Source organism: Syngnathus scovelli, chromosome 12, assembly GCF_024217435.2.
Source record: "Syngnathus scovelli strain Florida chromosome 12, RoL_Ssco_1.2, whole genome shotgun sequence".
In the NCBI taxonomy this organism is placed as follows: Eukaryota; Metazoa; Chordata; class Actinopteri; order Syngnathiformes; family Syngnathidae; genus Syngnathus; species Syngnathus scovelli.
In genome coordinates, this window is record NC_090858.1 from 2,334,965 (window position 1) to 2,353,959 (window position 18,995).

Consider the following 18,995-nt stretch of genomic DNA (forward strand, 5'->3'; position numbering starts at 1 on the left):
TTGTAAATATTCGAATTTCGAACAGGCAAAGCTCGGCCACCTCTCTTCTGCCTTCTGAGGACCCGTCAGAAATCCAAAATGGCGGCGGCCATACGCGTGTGTTGTGCCCTCCGCATCACCGTTGGAGGTGAAGTATTCCTTGTTTATATCATTTTTTGGACTAGTTTATTGTGTATATGTGTTGTATGATATCGCTTATGATTTAAAATGTCACGTCTGTGTTTCAATTGGGACAAATCCCACATAATCCGTCTGTCATGACTGGCGACTTAACCGTATACCTTCTATTAAGGCGTCTGTCCTTTTTTTTGTTCTTCCTATTTTTGAGTCTACAATGTAGTGGAGAGATGAACAATAGCCTACACTTGCACTAACTCTGACTGTCTGTATTTATCGAATAACGCCTAGCTGTCTTCTCAGGTATGTCTTCCTTCCGCGCCATAGGTGGCGCTATCCATGGATGCCAGGTGCTAAATCGAGCGAACCCCGCACTACCTTGTGTGCCCGTCGGATGTTGGCAGCCAAGCAGACACGGCAGCTTCTTCAACAAGCGTAAGAACACGTTATCATCATACAGCATTACCTGCTGAGCCCTTTTAAATTGCGTTGCTAACCAAAACGGTAGCACCAGTAGAGGGAATGATATTTTGTGAAAATGTGTTGAAAGATGATCCTGCAAGATGATCATTGTCATTTCCATGTGTGCCAGTGACGGCCGAAGAGCTTTGGAAAGGCGTACTGGCCGAGTCTGGAGCTGGCGCCAGGAAGGGCAGAGGAAAGAGAACCAAACGCAAACTGAGGCGCGATCTGAACCGAGGCCAAAGCATCGGAGAAGGTGACTTTGGACTTCTGAAGTGTTCACGAGTTAACTTTAAGAGACCATTTTGTCCCTGAATCTACTGCGTAGGTCACGGAGGCTTCCTGTGGCCTGGTCTCAACATGCCCGTGTTAAAGGACGGCACCGTGCAGAGTATGAGCCGGAGAGGTCAGGCAGAGCAGCAGGAAGTGAAAGCTGAACTCGGTACTCGCACACGTACACACTGACATTTTTCTACATGAACAAATGCACACTCTTTTGTTGATGTTGTGAAATGGAATGTACGTTGATGTCGTTTCCTCCCTTTCAGTGCGTCAACGTGACGAGTGGGAGAAGAGGAGGAAGATGAAGGTGAAGCGGGAGCGAGGCTGGACGGGGAATTCCTGGGGGGGCATCAGTCTGGGCCCCCCTGATCCAGGACCTAATGGAGGTACATTGACTTTTTTTTTTAAATCACTGTATGGAATAAGATAATTTAGTTACAAGAAGATGCAAGTACAGGCACAAATATATATACTTTTTTTTTTTTTTTTTTGCAGAGACCTATGAAGACTTCGATTCTCGTGTCATCGAGGTGAGTGCCGTTTGTTACCATGCAGTCGCACAATATTATTAAAAAATAAAATCTAGAGTCAAAATGTCACTCTACTCACATTTCAACTGCACTGCAGCCATAGAAAATGGATTAACCACTGTTGACGTCATCGTACAAATTGTATTTAGTTGCTAAAAAGGAAAAAATGAGTCATGTGTGTGTGCTCGCAATGGCGTACTGATCTATGCATGTGTAGACAGAAGGTGTGTCTCTTCATTTGTGCGTGCAGGTGTAATGGTCTCAGTGTGTGTGTGCGTGCAATGTACCATTTTTATCCCAATGCAAAATTGCAAATGTGTGTGTCCGTATGGGTGTGCTGATGGTAAACAAAATCTAACCCGAACTCAATTGGCATTTGCTCATTTGCCACTTTGGTATATATGTACATATGTCCCTCTATTCTCTTTTGTTGGCGTACACACACACGCTATTAATTTATGTGCGTGTGCGTTTTATTGCCGCTTCTAGAGCCCTCCATGAATAAAGAGCCCTGCTGCCAGGAATTAGACTACCCCCGATGGCCACTTGAGTGCTTTTCTGTGCGCATGCACATTCACTGTAGCCTAATGAAATGAAAAAGCCTTACTGGAATAAAAAGGCCGGGCTCCCAAGGACAATGACATCAGCAGGCAGTGACAGACTGCAGTCGGTGAAGAGGAGCAGGCAAAAAGAAGATAGTGAAGGATGTGGCTAGAGAAAAGGGTGCCAGTCGGTTTAGCTTCCGTTTATTAAATTGGTATTTTCTTTTTATTAGTGAAATGTGCAACCTTGACATTTGTGTTGACTCACATTGGAAGAGAAAGCGTACACACATAAAAACAATTAAAACATTGAAATAAAGTTGGGTTCAGCCTAAAATCAAGAACAAGGCCATTTCAGTGCCGCCCCCCCAGTGTTTGTAACGCCATTTTATACTTGTTTGAATGTCTCACTTTAGCGATTGTTGTGCCGCAGGTGAAAAGCGTGTTCAACATGACAGCAAAGGAAGGCAGGAAGAGGTCCATTAGCTGTTTGGTTGCCGTGGGCAACGGCCAAGGCGCAGCAGGTATATACACTCACCCAGGGACTTCAATTGTCCGCCAATGCAAACCACAAACATTGGTTATATTATGTAAATAATTGTGTTTGACTGATCCCATTTCAATGCCCTTTAGGATTTTATATGAATCTTTTTTGTCCGTGCACCTTAAGTCTCATTTCTGCTAAAGTTGACTTAGTTCAGCGCCGTGTGGTACGCCATTCTTGATTTAGATTTAATACAACATTGATCTGTATAGGATGGATTGAAAGGAAAACAATTTCACTGCAAAATCGGTAGTTCTTTTTCAATCTAGTTACAAGGTGTGAATGGGGGGGGCTCCGTTTTGTGCCCAGGTTTTGCCTTGGGGAAGGCAGCAGACAGACCCACAGCTCTGAGGAAGGTGAGAGCAATGATTATTACTCTTTGAAATCATAAGCACCTTGAACATTGATTTTTTTTTTTTTCACTTGTTGCCGGACGTAATCGTCCTGTCAAAGCAAGAGTTTTTCAATCGGCTCTCGAACCAGATGTTTTATAGCGCAGACTCTGAAGTGTCTCTCATTGTATTTTATTGACGTTGGAGTCGGAATTGCTTCTATTGTATGTGTGTGTGTTTGCGCAGGCAAAGAATCGAGCCATCCACTACTTGTACTACATCGAACGATACAACAACCACACCAGTAAGTACAATCGCAAATTTTGAGAAGTTGTTTGGAGGAGAAATGTCTCAAAAAAAAATTTCACATGATGTCATCAGCTAGCAAGATGAAGAACATAAGAAAAGAAAGCCGGTAGTTGGAGAGACTCCTAGAAAAGCGACGAGCAATTCACAATAATTTCCAGTGGTCAAAGATATAATGACACCTTTTTGTTTTCTTTCAATTTGATCTCTGTGTTTGTCAACAGTTTATCACGACATTGAATCCAAGTTCAAGAGGACGACGCTCCGTATGAAGAAACAAAACGAAGGTACTCAGTCGACCCGTCCAACCGAGTCATTATTGTCTTAGTTTGAACGATTTCTAAAGCGTTCAAACGCATCTCCTCCGCCGATGTGCCCATCCAGGTTACGGCCTTCACTGTCACCGCGCCATCATCACCATGTGCAAGCTGATTGGCTTGAAAGACATGTATTGTAAAGTGGAAGGGTCGGTCAACATGCTCAACATCACCAGAGCGCTCTTCGCTGGCCTGGCCAAGCAGGTAAAGGTTCTCATTTTGCTAAGGCGGCTTTATTTATAGTGCACCTTTTGATAATCGAGGTAACAACCAAAAGCACATCGAAACTGAACTGAAGAAAAAGACAGCAGAAAGTATCTTATTAAAAATGCTAAAAGAACGTAGATTGACATTTCAAAATATTCGAAGATATTTAAAAGCAATGGGAAGAAACAAAAAGTAGCCTGCTGAGATATGGAAAAAAAATATATATAATATTTAAAACGGCACCAGCAATATTTTTTGACGTAATATTAGACTATATATAGATACACAAATACCTGCAAGAAAGCGCGTGATCACCCTGCCAACGACCGCCGCCATCCTCATGCGTCTCCCAGGAAACCCACCAGATGCTAGCGGAGAAGAAACAGCTCCACGTAGTGGAGTTCCGGCAGGAGCGCGGCTTGTTACCCGTGGTGGTGGCGTCCCCCAAGAATGGGGTTCAGGCCCAACCGGAGCCGGAGGACGAAATCCCTGACACGCGTCTGCACTGGGACGACGTGCGCGCCGCCCAGGGATTCAAACGCTCCATCTGGGCTGGTGTCAAACGCACCATCTGGTAGAACTGCTTTGTTTTATTTTGGTTATTATTTTGTGTTTTTTTTTTTTTGTATAATATTATGAAAATCATAATTACAAGCCGACATTCTTCTGTGATGCATTGAAATAAAGTGCAACTTGAAAAGGAACTGATTCATTCTTACATTTTGTTTTCATGCTCAATTTTGAGGTGCTCTTTTCATCAAAATGTCTGACCTCCTTTTCAATTCCAGGTATTGAAAATTTTTTTTGTATGTCCTGTTACTTATCCACCTAATTTTGTATATATATCGATTCTCGACACTTGCAAAAATGTCAGTGTTGATGTATCCAACATGAAAACAAAAAAAGCTGGAATAACAAGTCAGACCAACGTGATTTATTTTATTTTTTGAAAGTATAAAAGTAGTAGAAAAGAAATAAATGGCTAAAGCTAGTGCAGGTTAATGAGGAAATGCTAAAGTTTTTGAAATGTTGCTCAAAAATCAAATTGTCTTTTTAGAAGTGTTTCCATCGTAGGGACGACAGGACGGCGTGAATGAAGTAGAGCAGCGTGGCCATGAAGGCAAACACCTGCAACACACAAAAACACAATAGACAAAAAAAAAAAAAAAGAACCGACTCAATATAAGCTTTTTTTGTGTGTGTGTAAATGTTACCACAGCAGCAATGTCAATCCGGTAGATTCTGAGCTCTCCAAATTTCATAACGAAGGTGATGTAGGCTAAATTGACCCCAGCACTGAGGTAGAACAACGCAGCCAAAGAGTGATAGGCAAAATCCTAACACACACAGAAAATAAATTAACCCCAATCTCATTTCATTTTTATTTCCCTTTATGTGTGGCCTTACAGCGGCGACCCACGCTGAGCTGTTCTTGTGACACCCGGCGATGAAGATGATCACCCAGAGGAGCGTCATGACGAAGCAGAAGACAGACACGAACATCACCCAGCCCAGAGGGTTGGGGGGCTCCACATGGGTGGAGGCCACCAGGATCCAAACCAGCCCACCCGTCACCTGCACGTAAGGTGAAAATAATTTGTGCTTTTCTCTCACATGGTGGACTTTTTAGTATTACACATTTGAAAGTACGTGAAGATGCACCTCCCATAGAAGTGCCTGAATATTTTTTTTTTACCTGTTACCAGTGGTGGAGCTAGAGGGTTTGCCTCAGGGGCACTGCCCCCCCCCCCCCTCCTCCTGGTGCCACATGATTGACTTTTAGGTATTTTCAGATTTTTCCGGAATTTTTTTTCCACATTAAATTGGATCTTTATCAATCTTTATGTTTTGGGTTTGCAAAAAAAATAAAAATTGCTGACCCTGAGATATTCTCCCCCCCCCCCCAGGAAAAAATCCTAGCTCCGCCAGTGCCCCTTACGTAAATTATTAAAAATTGCGTTTTAGGGAAAGTGGAAACATTGTTGAACAATTTCTATTTATAGACATCTTACAGATCACATTTTACATTTTTACAATTGATAAAAAAACTAAATTGATCAAATGAAACTCTTACTGCAATGCATTTTTTTTTTTAATATTTAATATTAATATTTACCACATTCTATTGACAGAAAATGACATCATAGTGCCGAACGGGCTCAGCTAACGACCATTTTTTTTTTTTCTTTCAACCAGATCATGTTAGTCATCAATTTTCAGAGAAGTTATCAATTTCATCTAACATTCTTTTTTATTTTTTGTGTCAAATCAAATGAATGACGTCATTTCACATCTGAATGCCGTCATCGGTGAAGGTCACTCACCAGTTCAGGCAGGTAGAACAAATCCGGCACAGTCACGCATATTGCTAGTCCGCTTGGCAGACTTCCCATGGACTGGGTAGTGGTCGCCGCCATTCCGGAATAGTCCGACCTTTGTTCCGATCGGTGGGGACTAAAGAAAGAACAAGCAGGTGGAAATGCTAGTGAGGCCAATTTGGCTGCCAAACCTGTTCTGGTATTGTTAGTGTTTCCCTCATCTTCATACACGCCCTTTTTTTTTTTTTTTGAAGAGCTAAGGTAAAATTTTGTGGCCCCGGGGCCTCAGTGAAGCCAGATGGAATATCACTCTTGTTTTCTTTTTGTTTGCGTTTGACACACTGGACAAGAATCCCAACACATCGATAAAAGATCCAGCCTTCAACACGTTTGAAATCTAGTTATTTTATTTCACATTTTGTAAATATACGTGAAATCAATCAAATATATACAACATGTAAGTGTTTTTAATCATTTTGGAACATTCCTTCGGATGTGATGTTTATAGTTAGCCTTTCAGAAATGAAAAGTAGGATTAAAAAGGTTGAGGATGTTTTATAGGTTTGGTTGTAAACAGAAAAGGAAGAAAATGTATTTTGTATACACGTGTCGCAAAAGGTCGTCGAGATTGGCGAGTCAATGTCGACAGTTGGTTTCATCTATTTAGCTCGATTCTGATTTTAAAAATGGACAGGTGGTTTTGTTAGTAAAATATAAAACGATTTTTGGGTCACTGATAGTTTAGTAGGCAATTATAAAAAACACAATTGTAACTTTGAAAATGGTGCTGCATTGAATGTATTTTATTTTAAAATGTAAGTTTTTTTGCATTTAAAAATTTTTTGTTTTTAATTTTTGTTTGTATTTTTTTTTTTCTTTCAGATTTATATTCCAGACGAATGCATTATTTTAACATGGTGCATGTGCGGTGCTATAAACGCTAAATTTAAGCACAATTTGAAGAGTTTCATTGATTTTTATACATTATTTTATGTTATATTGTGTATATAGATTGGACAAATCCTATTTTATTATGTTTGAAGTTGGAACTGGTTAAACAATAATATTTCAAGTGTCCAAAAAATATAAGTGACGATGACTTAAGTGTCTGTTTCCGCGACATAAAAAGTAATTTGATATTTTTTAATACCAATCTGAACAACAAATAAAAAAAAATGCTTTTAGAATGCCAAATATTTCATAATTTGATATATTTTTTGCAGAATTGATTAGTTAACCTCACACATGTGACATTTAGTTTGTTTACCGCTCATTCAGTCATGTGACTTTTGCAACTTGCCTGTAACAGCTTATAAAAGAATGTATGTATATAATAATGAGAATAAAAGCATGAATAAGTGTTTCTGTCATCAGGATGAAGCGTTTGACATCTTTTTTGGTCGTCCCCTTTAGGCTCTGTGCCATCGGATGGCGGAGAAAATGGCGTGCAGGAAGTAGAGCAGCGTGGCCAGGTATGACATCACCTGGATGACATCACAAAGACAGGTCAGTCATTTTTAAAGTCGAGAAAAAAAAAGCTGCTTCTCTAAGAATATGGAATGAATGTTACATCAGACAAAAAAAATCACTTGAGACATCCTACCACGGCGGCTATGTCCAGCCTGTAGATCTTAAGACCTTCTCCGATGAGGGGCACGATGGTCAAGGTCCCCCCCGAGTTGATGGTGACCCCCCAGCCTTTGAGCACGGTAATATAAGCCAGGATCACCGAGGCGCTCAGATAGAACACCACCGCCAAGAAATGGTAGAACGTGTCCTGCGAGATGGAGGAGGGAAATGATGATGGGATTCCGCTAGACGTAGCCAATCGGTGTTCGGGGTGGGTGTGTCTTACCAGAGCTGGCCAGACACCGCTCTGATTAGCCCCGCACAGGAAGAGGAAGAACCAGAGCGTGGTGAAGACAAAACAGAAGACGGAAACGAACATGACCCAGCCTAGCGGGTGGTCCGGGTACACTCGAGTGGACGCCACCAGGATCCACACCAGACCGCCAAAAACCTGTCGGAAAAATAAAATGGATCAGAGTTTGGGAAGATGAGCCAAAGTCAAAGTTGAGGTAGTTAAAGCGGTGATCAAACAGCTCCTAGGACTTCTCGGCATCTCTTAAAGGAAACCATAAGGGCACTCGAGAAGCCTTCAAAAAGGCGTAACTGCCCCCACCCCGCCCTCCTTTGACAAACATTCCCAATGAGAGATGTTAACATGGACACAATCCACAATGGTGAATATTTAACTCCACCGCCCTGTTCATGAAAGCATGAAAAAGTTGGATTTGACTCCGAGATATGACTAGAAAGGCGGCATTGTTGGAAGAATTAGTGCCACCTGGTCTAGTCACATGACCACAAACAAGGACCAATCTGTCTACGGGCTCATTTACCAGAGCAGAAATGATGTTGGTGAAGCAGCATGTGGTTCACGGTCTACTATATTCCTCGTTGTATGCAATTTTTTCTCTAATCGTGTATGCACACAATCGGAGCCACACCCCGAATATTACAAGCGGCTTTGTGTACTTCTCAAATATGAAACGCTTTATTTGATCTCGGATTTCCGCTCAAGGAATTTTCTTGGCTCGTATTTGCACTCACTGGCCACTTCCTTGGGCACGCCCCTTTCTTGAGATTGGAATATAATCGAAAGTTCGCAAAGACAAAAAAATAGCACTTAAGCTAGCTTGGCTAATCGGCACTTAGCAGTTTAAATACATTCACATTCATTAAAACATGCTTCAAGCAAATCTTATCATTTGAGCTAACGAAATTTTGCTAGCTTAATGCTAATACAAAGAGAAATGTTATAGACAAACAAAATCCTAAAAACATGAGATGAACCGTGATACTGCAGGAATTGACTTTTTGTTACTCGCGGCTAAATCCCCGCCGCCAAAAGCAAACATTTCGAGTCTGCCGCGCTCCGGCCACTTGTTGTCGGAAAACACGGGCCGCGTTTGTCCCAAAACCAGACTGGCAGGTTTTTGAATGATTGACTCGACCGGCCCACACCGTAAAAGGAGCCGAGAAGATGCCTGGTTTCGATTTACGCCCTCTCTCACCTCTTTGAGGTTTCCCCCCCAAACTGAATCAAACAGATTTAATCGCTCTCTTTCTACTACACCAAAGAAAAATTGCCTCCAATTGTGGGCGGGAAGGAGGACATAGGATTTTTGAGGCCCGAACGGCTCAAGGAAAGGAAGTTAGCTCTAAAAGTTAATAAAATACCAGTTTTATGAAACACAAATTTAATTATAAGAAATTGTTTCGCTACAATCGGTGCAGCGTCGGCAGTAATGCGGACCCTGTACCGGTCCGTGGTGGTGAAGAGAGAGCTGAGCCAAAAGGCAAAGCTCTCAATTTACCGGTCGATTTACGCTCCTACCCTCACCTATGGTCACGAGCTATGGGTCGTGACCGAAAGAACGAGATCTCGGATACAAGCGGCCGAAATGAGTTTTCTCCGCAGGATGTCCGGGCTCTCCCTTAGAGATAGGGTGAGAAGCTCGGTCATCCGGGAGAGACTCGGAGTAGAGTCGCTACTCCTCCACGTTGAGAGGAGCCAGATGAGGTGGCTCGGGCATCTTATCAGGATGCCTCCTGGACGCCTCCCTGGGGAGGTGTTCCGGGCATGTCCCACCGGTAGGAGACCCCGGGGACGACCCAGGACGCGCTGGAGAGACTATGTCTCTCAGCTGGCCTGGGAACGCCTTGGGATCCCCCGGGATGAGCTGGATGAAGTGGCTGGGGAGAGGGAAGTCTGGGAGTCCCTCCTGAAGCTGTTGCCCCCGCGACCCGACCCCGGATAAGCGGAAGAAGATGGATGGATGGATGGATGGATGGATGTTTCGCTACAAAAAAATACTCAATTTAATTTTGTGAAGTGATTGCACAAAAAAAATCTGGATTCAGATACAGTTTAAAAATTTAATTCAGATTATTTTATTTCACGCAATTATTTGAAGAAGTCAATTCAGTCCAATATTTTATTTTTTTCCTCAGTGAAAAAAATGAGATGTGCTTTTCATAACAAGCAAAAATTGATATTAGCACATAATGTACTTTGACCCCTCCCTAAAAATATATTTAACGCTATAAAACATTTGAAAAGCCTTTCTCCCAAATTGAGCACATATTCTGTGTCGTACATTTCTCCCGCTCGGGGACATAACCAAACTTTATCCGACTCGACGAGTTTGTGTGAATTTGTTCAGTCAAATGTTTTGTTTGTCACCGTTATAACGTGACGATGAACCAAAAAGTCAACAGTAACCTGCTAAAGTCTGCACAAAAATGCTCCTTATATTAGACAGCACATTTAAACATTTTAATGTTTCTCTGTGTTTTTTGTTGTTGTTGCTATGGCGATTGACTGGCCTCAACTGTCCATAGTTGCCATGGTGCCACTATAAAAAAAAAAATAGTCGATTGGAAATGAAATAAGTCAAACTAACATAAAAACAACCTAAAATTAAGTATAAGAGTGCAAATAAAATATTGAAAAAAAAATCAACCAAAATGAATTTAAAAATAAAAATAGATATTTTTTAAAACCTTCCTGGTTCTAATTTTCCAAACTCTTCATCCTGATTGGTCAGCCTCGCTCATCCTCGACACCCCTAGCAACACTCACCCCTCATTTGAGCGCAAAATCGAGACAACTATACACAACAAGCTCAAAAAAAAAACCAACACAACGCGCGACACACATCTCCGTATCCCAAGTCACCAAAACGACTCACAAATTCCGGGATGAAGAACAAGTCAGGGATGCTGGTGAAGATTCTGCCGCCGGTGGGCAAAACATCTGCCGACGTGGTGGAGGCCATAGTCCTAAACGCGCTATCAATGTGTGTGTTTATGTAGAATGAGATGTGCGGTCGCTTTTAATATGCTTTTTACGTAAAGGCCGCCTCCCGCACCTCCTCCTCCACCACCTGCCCTCCGCCTACCATCCATGTGTGCATGTGTGTGTGTGTGTGTGTGTGTGTGTGTGTTTGTAGAAGGGCCTGTAAGAGGCAAAGTGGCTGTTTACATACACATACAAAAAGTGATTGTGAGGCAAATTGTGCATGTGGGACATGAAAAGGAGATGCAAGTCGCTTGACTGCACGGAAAATGAGAATTGAATGTGTCAAAATAAAACAGGATTGTTCGCCAAAGTCTGCTAGCTTGTTGCTAACATGCAATGCAAAATGCCATAGACGGGCTAACGGAATTAGCATTGTCTATTGCAAAATTGAACAAAATCTTCCACAAAAAATGCAGACAGAGTAGAACAAAATACTCACAGGAGTATATTTTTTTTATCCTCTGGTTAATGTCTCCAAAATAAAAGCATGGGTTGAACGATGTTGACAAAAGTATTGGAACAGGTGGTTCATGCTACCTAGAGGCAGTAGTTACATTTGATAAAAATGAAGAAAAAAAAAACAAGCTGTGAATTTAGGATTCAGTCCATGTTATTAAACTTATGCTTTTATTTTGTCACATTTGGCGACTTCCTACAATGAGTCCTAATCCGCCCGTGTCGAATACCGTTTTGTACACCCCATCTTGTTGATAGTGCAGCTACTTGGAATCTGTTACCGTGGAAACCACTTACACTGTGTTTGGATGCATAGCTGCCAGGAGACACACTCATTCACACACACACACACAGACACACACTCTTCTTTCCCAATCCTGCCTTTTGTCACTCCTCAGTTCTTGTTGAACCTGCTCAAAACTTTTTGTTTTTTTCCTTTGCTTTTGGTTTCAATTGACTTGAGTAAATCGACCAAAATAGAAAACCCTTGACCGTTTCCGCCTTTATTAAGTACAAAAAAAAAGTCTGCCGCACCGACTACTTTTTAGCTGTTCTTCCACACCAAAGTCGTTAAAGCGGAAAAGGGATTTTTTTTTCAAACTGGAGGAAAATCAAAAGTAAATCTGTGCTGTTGTTACCTGGGCTTATAATAGCGTGACCTATGAGGGTTAAAAAAAAAAAAAAAAACTGGTCACCTGGGGGATGGCAATGGAATGTGGAAATACACGCTCTATTTGCCAGCAAACAAGCAGTCCGGGGGGGGGATAATAATATGTTTACACACCAGCATTGTCAATTTTGAATTCAATCCATACAATAAAGTATCATATTAAACTTTGTCAAGGGCTTTTGTGGCTCTACCACTAAAAACATAAAAGCAGAAAAATAAGTAGAAAGTTTTTGTAGCCGTAGCAGGGAAGCTGAGACACAAAAAAATGTGGACCAAAGCAAACCAATGTTCTGAAGCCATTCCAGTGGACTGACCAAGTGAGTGGCGACATGGCTCCTTTTATAAGGAACTATAAAAAGAACGCACACTACCACTAATAATTAACACACAACACTCCTTTGGTACCCCATAACTCGACACTACACACACAGTGAGTGATGTTGACTTTATGGGTGGAAGTGGAAGGATGCGGTTCAGTAAGCACGTTAATGGCAAGCCTAGAAAAATGACGATTTATGATTGGACCATGAGGAGAATGTGCCAAACTAAATCATTCATTTATAGCTATGTGATTTAAATTTTAAAAAAACAATTGTAATGGTTCACAAGATATTTTTTATGGTAATGTGCAGTTTACATTTGATTAAAAACATTACAAAAATATTTACGTGTTTTTTTTTTTTTTTACTGATCTCAATGTGTTTAAAAGTTTAATATTGCTGTGTTCTCTCTTTTGCTCTAGCGCGCCACCCGCAGGAGGTCAAAAGTCATCTCGTTGATGTCAAAGGCCAGGGGAGAGTGGGCGGGGTCGGCCAGGACCTCCAAGCTCTCCGACTGTCCGCGGGTCCGCTTGAGCGCCTCCAGAGTGGACAGGATGAGACAGTACCGCTGTTCCTCTGATGGAGTGTCGGCCCAACGGTGGGGCGGGAAAGAAGACGTGTGGAGCAAGAAAGATGCCGACGACTGGAACACCTTTGCGAACTCCTGCTTCACCTGCGCCTCGTCTTTCTGAGTACGTGCACACACACACACAAAACAATTTAGGTAGGCGAGCTCCCTCTATAGGTGAAACCAAGTACCACACACCTTCTGTGCCCTGCTCATGTTGCTTTCCGCATCCATCCAGGCACTCTGAAAATTTGAAAAAACATTTTTTGCATGTCTAGAAATGTATTTATTATAGCATAAAACTAATCAATTTACAATTACAATGTTACAATTGTATTTTGATTACTTTTTTAACAACATTCAATCTTTTTAAGAGAGGGGCTCTAATTTTGCTCCCTTAAAACATCAGCCTTGAAAACCATTTTATAAATAATAATTACAAAGTGGATACGCACTCTGACCGCATCCAGCAGATCCACTTGGTCCAGCAGGATCGGGAAGGTGGCAACCACGGGACTGAATATCAAATCTGAACAAAAGAAAGTTGAGGAGTGATGCGGAAACCAAAGTGTGTGTGTGTGTGTGTCTTACCTGCGTTCTGCATGGTGGGCCGGTTCACCAGCAGCTCGTCGGCTAGCAGTTGTCTGTACATGGCCAGCAGGGGGACGCAGCTCAGACAGTGCAGCAGCGTGTCGGGGAGGAGGCTGGAGAAGGAAAACGTACTCGCCGATTAGTTACACACACTCGTACGCACGTCAAACCTCTCACCTGAGTTGCGTCTTGATGCGGCTGTTGGGCGTCTTGAACTTGACGATGAGTTTGGATAGTCGCCGCGCTTTGAGCATCTGCTGGAACACGCCAGTCGCAGCTGAAAAGAAAATAACACTTTTAAAGTTCGTTTTTTTATAATACCGTAATTATGATCGGAGCAGGTTTGTGCGTCGCTCTTACATGATCGAGGGAGCAACCCCTCCATGTCGACGTCCTTCTCGTAAGGAGTGCCGCCGCTCACCGGCATCTCGTATGTCCTGTGCAATAACACAATTTAGTCATCAATAAAAAAAAAAAAAAAATGTGGCAGGCTGCTATTGAGTGTAGTGTTATACGAAATATGAAGATACCTGTTCAGGAGTGGATTTCCTGCAGCGTCATTTAGTTTGAGGAAAGCCCAACCGCAGCTCAAGTCGCCTCGCTCGCCTGTGGACTTAAAACACAGCACGGAGCGCTCCTTCAAACGACTGCTCGGCTCAGCGCCTTTGATTTGTGTTTTTCTCATTACGTTGCGGATGAAGGTGACGCCGAGCTCAAAGAGGATACCGAGGTCGGGGCTGTCGGCGTCGCAGCGCAGGAAGCAGTCTCCGTCCAGGAGGGTCGGCAGGATGCCGGTGGTCTGCGACAAACATGGGGTTAGTCAAATGTGAAGTTGCTTAATATCTGTGTGTATTGGGGGGGGGTACCCGTGGAGAGAAAAGCCAGGTCTTGGGGCTCTTGGGGTTGTAGGTGGCCCTCACTGTGTGGATGTTACTCAGCACCTGGAGTGTAACAAAAGCAGGATTTAAAATTTCCAGAGGAATTAACGGATTGATAAAATATCATAATAATGAATAGAATATCTTCGACAAACCCGAGTGCCATCAAAGGCGCAGAGTCGGATGTGTCTGCTAAGGACCTGGACGCCGACCCCGGGTGTGGGGATCCTCTTGCAGCTCCACAGGGAGAAGCAAACGCACGTTCGAGGGTGTCGTGGGCGCACCTGCGTGGCGGGAGGAAACCCGAGAGTGACAGCGGCTCCACGTTACTTGTATAAATACACAGGCAGAAAATGGTCTGATATTTTCTCACCCTGCCAGTGTCAGGATCCAAGAAGAGGTCGCTGAAGGAGAGCTGTGATTGGCTGAGCTGTGGTTGCATCAAATGACTTCCTCTGTATTTGGCGCCTAAAACACAATCATCACGTCGACATTCAACGATGTACTTTCGATCTTGATTAGCGGCTAGTTTAGCAGTTTTGTTTAACCAGATGACACCAACCTTCGTCCGTCAGCAGTTTACTGAGAGTGGAGGGCCTGAACCCGGAAGGGATGGCGCCCATTGCGGAGAGGACATCGGTAGCGTCAATCTGTCACGAGAATCATGCAGGAATTAAAACGAATGTTTTAGAGATGGTGGTCATAAATGATTTCTTGTACCTCGGTTAGAGCCTTTCGTAAAGTGGACCAGTTGGCGTGAGGAGTGTGGCTGTGGAAGAGCAAGTCTGTTTTTCGATGAATGAATAAACAGATGACTTCACAAGGGAAAGAAAACCAAATCAAACCTCTGCTTCTCCTCTTCTTCTTCGCTTTCCTGTTCTTCCGAGTCCTCTCGCTCCTCCTCAGCCTCGTCGGACTCTTCATCTTCTTCCTCCTCCTTGTCGTCGTCGTCACCGAGGACAGAACCGATCTGAATAGAAGAAAAGTGTTTTGATACTGTTGATGTACTATCATTGGATTATGCAGCTGTGCCTAATATTTTGAATGGCGAGCCTGGACCTTGAGGTACGTTCTCGGCACCACTCCTCTGTCGCCTTTGGCATTCTCGGCCAGCCACCAGCCATCACTTGTCTTCTTGAGGATTTTCAACGTGTCACCACGCTGAAGCAGTATTGTTAAATTGGTGAATTTGCTATCATGTTCCAGATTGGAACCAGTTTCAAACCCTTATATAAACACATCACCTCAACTGTCAAATCTCCTTCCTGGTCCCCCTTGAAATCACTAAGCGCCGTGTAGACGCAAGGCTCCGACTGCGGGGGTGCGGTCGACGCCTGACTCTCATTTTTGGGGATGTCCTCCTTATCGGCGGTGTCTTCGTCACTGTCCTCCTCGTCACTTTCTTCAGTTCCGTCCTCGCCATCTTCATTCTGGGCTTCACTGCGAATGAAAAGGACTTTTTTTTTTTTTTTTTTTTTTCTCCGAGAATGGCCTTTGGAAATTATACCATGAAAGCTATGGACCTTGTTGATGGCTCCGTGCTTGGTCCCGGTGGCGAGAGCTCCACGGAGAGTTTGTTCAGCTGCTCCAGGACGTTGTGCAGTCGTCCTTGCTCGTCTCGTTTTCTCTGGTCGTAGTTGCCCACAGGAGCAATCTCATCGGCCTACAACGTACACCGCTACTTTTAAATGTCTTGCAGCAAAGTAACCTGAAGACACTTCATAAAAATGTCACCTTGGTCAGTTTTGTCAGATGTTTCAGTGTTTTCTCTGCAGATATCTGAAGGTCTTGGCATCTTTAAAATTGGACACTTTTAGACACAAAACACAAATTTAAATGTTGAATAGTTCTAAAAGGATGAGAAGTTCACCTTCTAAAGGACTCCTCTTTGGTTTCCACCTCACCCTTAACATCTTTCAACAGACTCTCCAGCTGGGAACAAAGAATACAAGTGAATCATTTATACATAGGACTAAAATGTGTCATTTAAACAACAAAATATGGGCAACACTTAGCTTTTAAAATGTCTGGGGTTGCATTATTGCCAAAATATTCTCCTGAAGTGGAGCGAAAGCTAAAGCTAGCTGGTGACTGACGTGTTTAGGAACACCCCCCTCGAGTTTAACGTCATAAAAGTCTGCGTTTTCGATGACAAACCTTCCCCCTCATGTCGTCCACCTCTCTGTGGACCACCTGCAGGGGCCCCTTTCCCTTGGATGGCATTTAATCGTCCTTTTTAGCGACCATAATTTTAATTTCTGTGCATGCCGGCTAGCGGCTAGTGACGCCGTGCGGCCATTGGTCAGCTGGTCGCTTAGCAACAAGGGTCTACTTCCGGGTAGTGTCGCTTCATATTCAAAACAAAATTTTAACTGTTCGACCACTTTCACCAGTCTACAGTTAATTTTGGCGTGCGAAGGTAAACCTAATGTAAAAAAAAAAAAAACTAAATTAGCTTTGTGTAACTACTCCGATGACCTTCACCGGGCGTATCGTGCTTGTTGTGAAACGCGTTGCCTTCTGGAACAGCTCGTTATCTTTAAACGGTCTAAACTCAGCACAATATATAATTAAAATAATTTTAGTCCAAACTATGTGCATTAAATGTTCAAGTCAGTTTACGCAGTTTAGTATGTTCTGCACATTCAACAACACTCATCTACTTCTATCCCGTGAGAACGAATTTATTTTAGTTAGAATCCCCACGCGTTTTTTTAGACAGTGAACGCAACAAACACATGTTACTTTCTTCTGCATAGCATTATGTCATTTCGGTGTCATGGCGGCTCCCGTGGCCCTCGTCCAAGGTGCAAGCCGGGGTCTGGGACTGCAGTTTTGCAAATACATTTTAAAAGACAAACCCCCAGCGAGTGTCATAGCAACGTGTCGGAACCCGGACGGGGCCACGGAACTGCAGGGCTTGGTCGGACAACACCCGAACCGGCTGACGGTGCTTCAGCTGGACGTGAATCACGAGGAGGACATCCGCAAGGCAGCTGAGCGGGTGAAGAAGAGCTTTGGTCGGCTTGATTTGATGGTCAACTCGTCTGCTCTGCTTCACCCCTCCGGGAAAGGAGAGACGAGCCTGAGGGATGTTTCTGCACAAGTATGCCATTCACTTGTAAAAAGAAGCACCAAAAACAGTTTTTATTTAACTTGCTCATTAAGAAGTGCTTCCATCAAACTTCTAATTATCCCCCACTTCACATGTTACTCCTCAAACTATGTTCTGCGATCAGCATGTTTATTTTTACTCCTGGTTTTCTCTTTTCAGGGCATCATCGCCACCTTGACCACAAACACGGTGGGTCCGCTTGTGATGGCCAAGTACTTTGCTCCACTCCTGCAGAAGGGCGGAGGTGGCTTCGGTCAACAACCAACAGACCAGGCTAAGCGGCACAGCGGCATTATCGTCAACGTTACTGCCAAAGTTGGCTCCATTGGCGACAACGGTAACATAAGAACCATTACATGTTCTACAATATGTTTGAATACACGTGATATACATATTTTTTTAACCTGAAGGTCTTGGCGGCTGGTACAGCTACAGAATGTCTAAAGCGGCTCTAAACATGGCCACAAAAAATCTTTCCATTGAGCTGGGCCGAAGTCGACCCAAGGTAATTTAATCTTATTTGCATTTATACATCAGTAAAATACCAGTGGCCTACCAAATGATGCTGTATCCTACCCCCGCTAGGTGGTATGCGTTTCCTTGCATCCAGGAACATTGGACACCGACTTGTCTAAGCCGTATCACAAGAACGTACCCGAAGGGAAACTTTTCAGCACGGAACGTTCTGTGGAGTACCTGATGGGCATCATAGAAGCACTGGATGTGGAAAAGACAGGTAACGCCTACAGCTGGGATGGAACTCAACTGCCCTGGTAGCAAAAAGTAGGAAGAACAGGGACTCTTTATATATTAATCTAAGTAATGGGATTGACAATATTCATTTGAGCAAGACATTATGGTGTGATGTGATTTTCATATATCTAATGTAAAGTTGTGCTCTTGAATTTAGATTTGGATAAATTTGAGAAATATTGGCAAATGACCACTCTCTTTATTTCATCAAATTCTGCAAACTAATGATGTTAAACTAAATGTTATTGTGCATTATTTCCCTTTTATATGTTTACAGATGCTTTTTTATACTATTATAGCAGTAGCCTATTTTTCAACTGGTTATTGCTCACTTTTCTTCCAATATATTACAGTACAGTAGGCGCTGTCCAATGTGTCTTACCCCAACCCACCGCCAGATGGTGCAAAAGTACCTTGTGAAGAATTGAGCTGGGTAAAAACGCAGGCCAAAAAAAAAAAAAAAAAAAAAATTCTATCTTTCCCGACATCATGAACTGCTGCGTTTGCACGACACGCCTGCAAAAATCACAGATCATCTTATTTGTTTTTAAAACATTCAAATACTTTGTCACGGTAGCTTATGAGCTGTCATTTTATCTCTTAATCCGCGCGTCTTTTCTGCAATTGTACTTTGCATTGTTGCGTTGAGGCGATCGATATGTAATTATGCTGTGGCGTGCAATAAAAGCAACATGTCGTGACTGTGTGTTGACAGCCGGCTTTGTGCACATCAGTCGTCAGTCCGGTATGTGGAGGGGAGGGGGAGCACTCCACGCTGCACAAGGGAATGACAGCGGGTCTTTATAAATAAAGACCCCCC

At 43.0% G+C, this 18,995-nt stretch overlaps 5 protein-coding genes across 6 annotated transcripts; 2 read left to right on the forward strand and 3 right to left on the reverse strand.

Annotated features, from left to right (window-relative positions):
- Positions 1-30: 30 nt before the first annotated feature.
- Positions 31-7,442, forward strand: mrps5 (mitochondrial ribosomal protein S5). 2 transcript variants are annotated; one of them, XR_011087887.1, is made up of 13 exons: positions 31-127; positions 421-552; positions 710-835; positions 908-1,021; positions 1,128-1,247; positions 1,357-1,391; positions 2,367-2,457; positions 2,787-2,833; positions 3,056-3,113; positions 3,340-3,402; positions 3,500-3,636; positions 5,049-5,225; positions 7,371-7,442. XR_011087887.1 is itself a non-coding variant. In XM_049736834.1 (12 exons), exons 1-12 carry the CDS (start codon positions 79-81, stop codon positions 4,215-4,217), a joined length of 1,197 nt encoding a protein of 398 aa, XP_049592791.1. In that variant the 5' UTR covers positions 31-78; the 3' UTR covers positions 4,218-4,343. The 2 variants fall into 2 exon arrangements, 1 of the variants encoding a protein (XP_049592791.1); XM_049736834.1 differs by lacking the exons at positions 5,049-5,225; positions 7,371-7,442 and adding an exon at positions 3,993-4,343.
- LOC125978922 (myelin and lymphocyte protein) lies at positions 4,559-6,202 on the reverse strand. Its single transcript, XM_049736838.2, has 4 exons — positions 5,964-6,202; positions 5,047-5,214; positions 4,854-4,976; positions 4,559-4,767 (listed from the first exon to the last, which is right to left on the reverse strand). The coding sequence occupies exons 1-4, from the start codon at positions 6,054-6,056 to the stop codon at positions 4,693-4,695; spliced, it is 459 nt and encodes a 152-aa protein (XP_049592795.1). The 5' UTR covers positions 6,057-6,202; the 3' UTR covers positions 4,559-4,692.
- On the reverse strand, positions 6,347-10,898 carry LOC125978921 (myelin and lymphocyte protein-like). Its single transcript, XM_049736837.2, has 4 exons — positions 10,715-10,898; positions 7,813-7,977; positions 7,561-7,734; positions 6,347-7,441 (listed from the first exon to the last, which is right to left on the reverse strand). The coding sequence occupies exons 1-4, from the start codon at positions 10,799-10,801 to the stop codon at positions 7,367-7,369; spliced, it is 501 nt and encodes a 166-aa protein (XP_049592794.1). The 5' UTR covers positions 10,802-10,898; the 3' UTR covers positions 6,347-7,366.
- A 1,482-nt stretch (positions 10,899-12,380) lies between these two features.
- nphp1 (nephronophthisis 1) lies at positions 12,381-16,692 on the reverse strand. The gene is made up of 20 exons (XM_049736828.2): positions 16,465-16,692; positions 16,178-16,239; positions 16,042-16,102; positions 15,831-15,970; positions 15,552-15,747; positions 15,367-15,468; positions 15,153-15,277; positions 15,028-15,076; positions 14,870-14,957; positions 14,681-14,775; positions 14,463-14,591; positions 14,296-14,370; positions 14,118-14,228; positions 13,960-14,042; positions 13,790-13,866; positions 13,607-13,706; positions 13,430-13,542; positions 13,294-13,367; positions 13,037-13,081; positions 12,381-12,958 (listed from the first exon to the last, which is right to left on the reverse strand). The coding sequence occupies exons 1-20, from the start codon at positions 16,528-16,530 to the stop codon at positions 12,689-12,691; spliced, it is 2,061 nt and encodes a 686-aa protein (XP_049592785.1). The 5' UTR covers positions 16,531-16,692; the 3' UTR covers positions 12,381-12,688.
- A 252-nt stretch (positions 16,693-16,944) lies between these two features.
- On the forward strand, positions 16,945-18,881 carry zgc:65997 (uncharacterized protein LOC794398 homolog). The gene is made up of 4 exons (XM_049736836.2): positions 16,945-17,413; positions 17,582-17,759; positions 17,833-17,927; positions 18,008-18,881. The coding sequence occupies exons 1-4, from the start codon at positions 17,087-17,089 to the stop codon at positions 18,197-18,199; spliced, it is 792 nt and encodes a 263-aa protein (XP_049592793.1). The 5' UTR covers positions 16,945-17,086; the 3' UTR covers positions 18,200-18,881.
- The last annotated feature ends 114 nt before the right edge of the window (positions 18,882-18,995 follow it).

What these genes read in the sequence shown, in the direction of transcription:
- mrps5 (XM_049736834.1), top strand. Translation starts at nt 79, where the DNA reads ATGGCGGCGGCCATACGCGTGTGTTGTGCCCTCCGCATCACCGTTGGA. An exon ending in CCTCCGCATCACCGTTGGAG is followed by an intron (nt 128 to 420) that starts GTGAAGTATTCC and finishes CTGTCTTCTCAG; the next exon opens with GTATGTCTTCCTTCCGCGCC. An exon ending in CAACGGCCAAGGCGCAGCAG is followed by an intron (nt 2,458 to 2,786) that starts GTATATACACTC and finishes TTTTGTGCCCAG; the next exon opens with GTTTTGCCTTGGGGAAGGCA.
- zgc:65997 (XM_049736836.2), top strand. Translation starts at nt 17,087, where the DNA reads ATGGCGGCTCCCGTGGCCCTCGTCCAAGGTGCAAGCCGGGGTCTGGGA. An exon ending in TGGCTCCATTGGCGACAACG is followed by an intron (nt 17,760 to 17,832) that starts GTAACATAAGAA and finishes TTTAACCTGAAG; the next exon opens with GTCTTGGCGGCTGGTACAGC. An exon ending in TGGGCCGAAGTCGACCCAAG is followed by an intron (nt 17,928 to 18,007) that starts GTAATTTAATCT and finishes TACCCCCGCTAG; the next exon opens with GTGGTATGCGTTTCCTTGCA.
- LOC125978921 (XM_049736837.2), bottom strand. Translation starts at nt 10,801, where the DNA reads ATGGCCTCCACCACGTCGGCAGATGTTTTGCCCACCGGCGGCAGAATC. An exon ending in TGTTCTTCATCCCGGAATTT is followed by an intron (nt 7,978 to 10,714) that starts GTGAGTCGTTTT and finishes TTTTTCCGACAG; the next exon opens with GTTTTTGGCGGTCTGGTGTG. An exon ending in GCGGTGTCTGGCCAGCTCTG is followed by an intron (nt 7,735 to 7,812) that starts GTAAGACACACC and finishes TCCATCTCGCAG; the next exon opens with GACACGTTCTACCATTTCTT.
- nphp1 (XM_049736828.2), bottom strand. Translation starts at nt 16,530, where the DNA reads ATGCCATCCAAGGGAAAGGGGCCCCTGCAGGTGGTCCACAGAGAGGTG. An exon ending in GAAGAAGAGGAGAAGCAGAG is followed by an intron (nt 15,077 to 15,152) that starts GTTTGATTTGGT and finishes GCTCTTCCACAG; the next exon opens with CCACACTCCTCACGCCAACT. An exon ending in GGAAATCCACTCCTGAACAG is followed by an intron (nt 13,867 to 13,959) that starts GTATCTTCATAT and finishes GTTATTGCACAG; the next exon opens with GACATACGAGATGCCGGTGA.
- LOC125978922 (XM_049736838.2), bottom strand. Translation starts at nt 6,056, where the DNA reads ATGGCGGCGACCACTACCCAGTCCATGGGAAGTCTGCCAAGCGGACTA. An exon ending in GCTCAGCGTGGGTCGCCGCT is followed by an intron (nt 4,977 to 5,046) that starts GTAAGGCCACAC and finishes TGTGTGTGTTAG; the next exon opens with GATTTTGCCTATCACTCTTT. An exon ending in GGATTGACATTGCTGCTGTG is followed by an intron (nt 4,768 to 4,853) that starts GTAACATTTACA and finishes TGTGTGTTGCAG; the next exon opens with GTGTTTGCCTTCATGGCCAC.